This window comes from Austrofundulus limnaeus, unplaced genomic scaffold (genome assembly GCF_001266775.1).
Source record: "Austrofundulus limnaeus strain Quisiro unplaced genomic scaffold, Austrofundulus_limnaeus-1.0 Scaffold75, whole genome shotgun sequence".
NCBI classification, from domain to species: Eukaryota; Metazoa; Chordata; class Actinopteri; order Cyprinodontiformes; family Rivulidae; genus Austrofundulus; species Austrofundulus limnaeus.
Window position 1 is genome coordinate 1,587,863 of NW_013952477.1, and position 1,713 is coordinate 1,589,575.

Here is a 1,713-nt window from a genome sequence, read left to right on the forward strand (position 1 = left end):
TATATAATACTTGGGCACAATTTTACCACCCCCAATCACTAGCACAATCACACCCAATGAGCAAAACACTGCAGGTTGATTGCAAAATGAAACACTTTTGGAAGAAAAATAGACAAATTTGCAAMAACTTGATTTTGTTTCCGTTTTAAACATATGTTGTTGATACAATCTAACTTCTATTTAACCACTTAAGGGGTTAAATAAACTTGACTTTCTTTCCTGTGAGTCTGGTAAACAAAGAAAGTACAAAAATGGATCCACTAAGCACCATATAAGACCAGTGCTGCAGACTGATGACCTTTTATTTCTTACTATTTAGTCAACACATCTGAACAAAATATGTTTTTGTTCCTACTGTAAGATCAGCAAACACTTGCAATAGTTGTAAGAAAAACAAATCTTTTCACTCAGCTGGATATAATAGTGATCAACTGGAAATCCTTCACAGATTCTGCATCATAGTGTTTAGATCTGATGTTCTTCTCATCAATCTTCTCATCCTCAGCTTCACAGAACCAGTGTACTACGACCCCACTGACTACTTTGACATCAGTCAGCATGAAGTGGACCGGCACGACGAGCTGGAGTACGAGGTGAGTAAAATCATGTGCCAGGCAGCTTGTCCACTGTTCCCTGTCTGACAGCCTCTGACCGCCCCACAGGAGGTGGAGCTGTACAAGTCCCGCCAGCAGGACAAACTGGGCCTGACGGTCTGCTACAGGACTGATGATGAGGAGGACCTGGGAATCTACGTAGGAGAGGTAGATGTTGCACATACATACACATACACACACACACACACATATATATATATATATATATATATATATATATATATGTTTGAAATTTTCAAACATACTGCCCTGTTTTTAAATTTCAGGTGAACCCAAACAGCATCGCTGCAGTGGATGGTCGTATCCGTAAGGGAGACAGAATATTACAGGTAACCTGAGTACAAATTGCCTTTTTGTGCTTCCATTAAATTTTACTTTAACAAAAATCTGATCCACAATAGAGGTTCATCCCTTTGCAGCCTGATTCTAAAGTCGAAGTGTGAATTGTTATTTTCATCCTGGCTGTTTAGCAGAAAAGAAAATGTGCGGCATAATTGAGTCTCTTCTTGATGTAAAGGGTTTTACATTATTGGCTCATAAGGCTTTCCTCCTCCTTCCCCTGTCAGATAAATGGAGTGGACATCCAGAACAGAGAGGAGGCGGTAGCTATTCTCACCAGAGAGGACGGCACAAATATTTCACTGCTCCTCGCGCGGCCCGAGATAGAGGTGAGGAAATTGGGTAGGTGGTCTTCAGGGAGAAGCAGGGGAGCTCATTTTGAACGCTGACCTATAAAAAGACATCCTACTCCATTTGTCTCACTATGTGTAGCAACTGGCTCCCCTCTTTAGATGTAACCTTTASTTGTAAGATGGCAAAAGAAACAAATGACCAGAGAGGAACATGTAGAGCAGAAAGAGGGAAACAACAAATGAAACTGTGCTGCTGTGTTCTGTCCCCTCCTGCAGGATGACTGTAGAGGGAAACCAAAGATAATTTTAAAGCAATACTTCATTTTTAAGTGGCGTTCTGTGGAAAGTGATCAAATACCTGCTCTTGGAACGACCTCAGTTCCATGATTAGTTGTAACATTAGACTTTATTAAACATATATTTTAACTGTAAAATAAAAACTGTAAAAATACTGTAGGCTGTTTAGA

At 40.1% G+C, this 1,713-nt stretch overlaps 1 protein-coding gene across 1 annotated transcript in view; it reads left to right on the forward strand.

Moving 5' to 3' along the window:
- The window catches only part of LOC106519345 (PDZ domain-containing protein 4), a 38,885-nt gene that overhangs the window by 25,754 nt on the left and 11,418 nt on the right, over positions 1-1,713 (forward strand). Inside the window, exons 3-6 of the mRNA XM_014010978.1 lie at positions 506-593; positions 663-761; positions 881-943; positions 1,181-1,282. Coding sequence (XP_013866432.1) covers positions 506-593; positions 663-761; positions 881-943; positions 1,181-1,282 — 352 coding nt within the window. The remainder of the gene's footprint in view (positions 1-505; positions 594-662; positions 762-880; positions 944-1,180; positions 1,283-1,713) is intronic.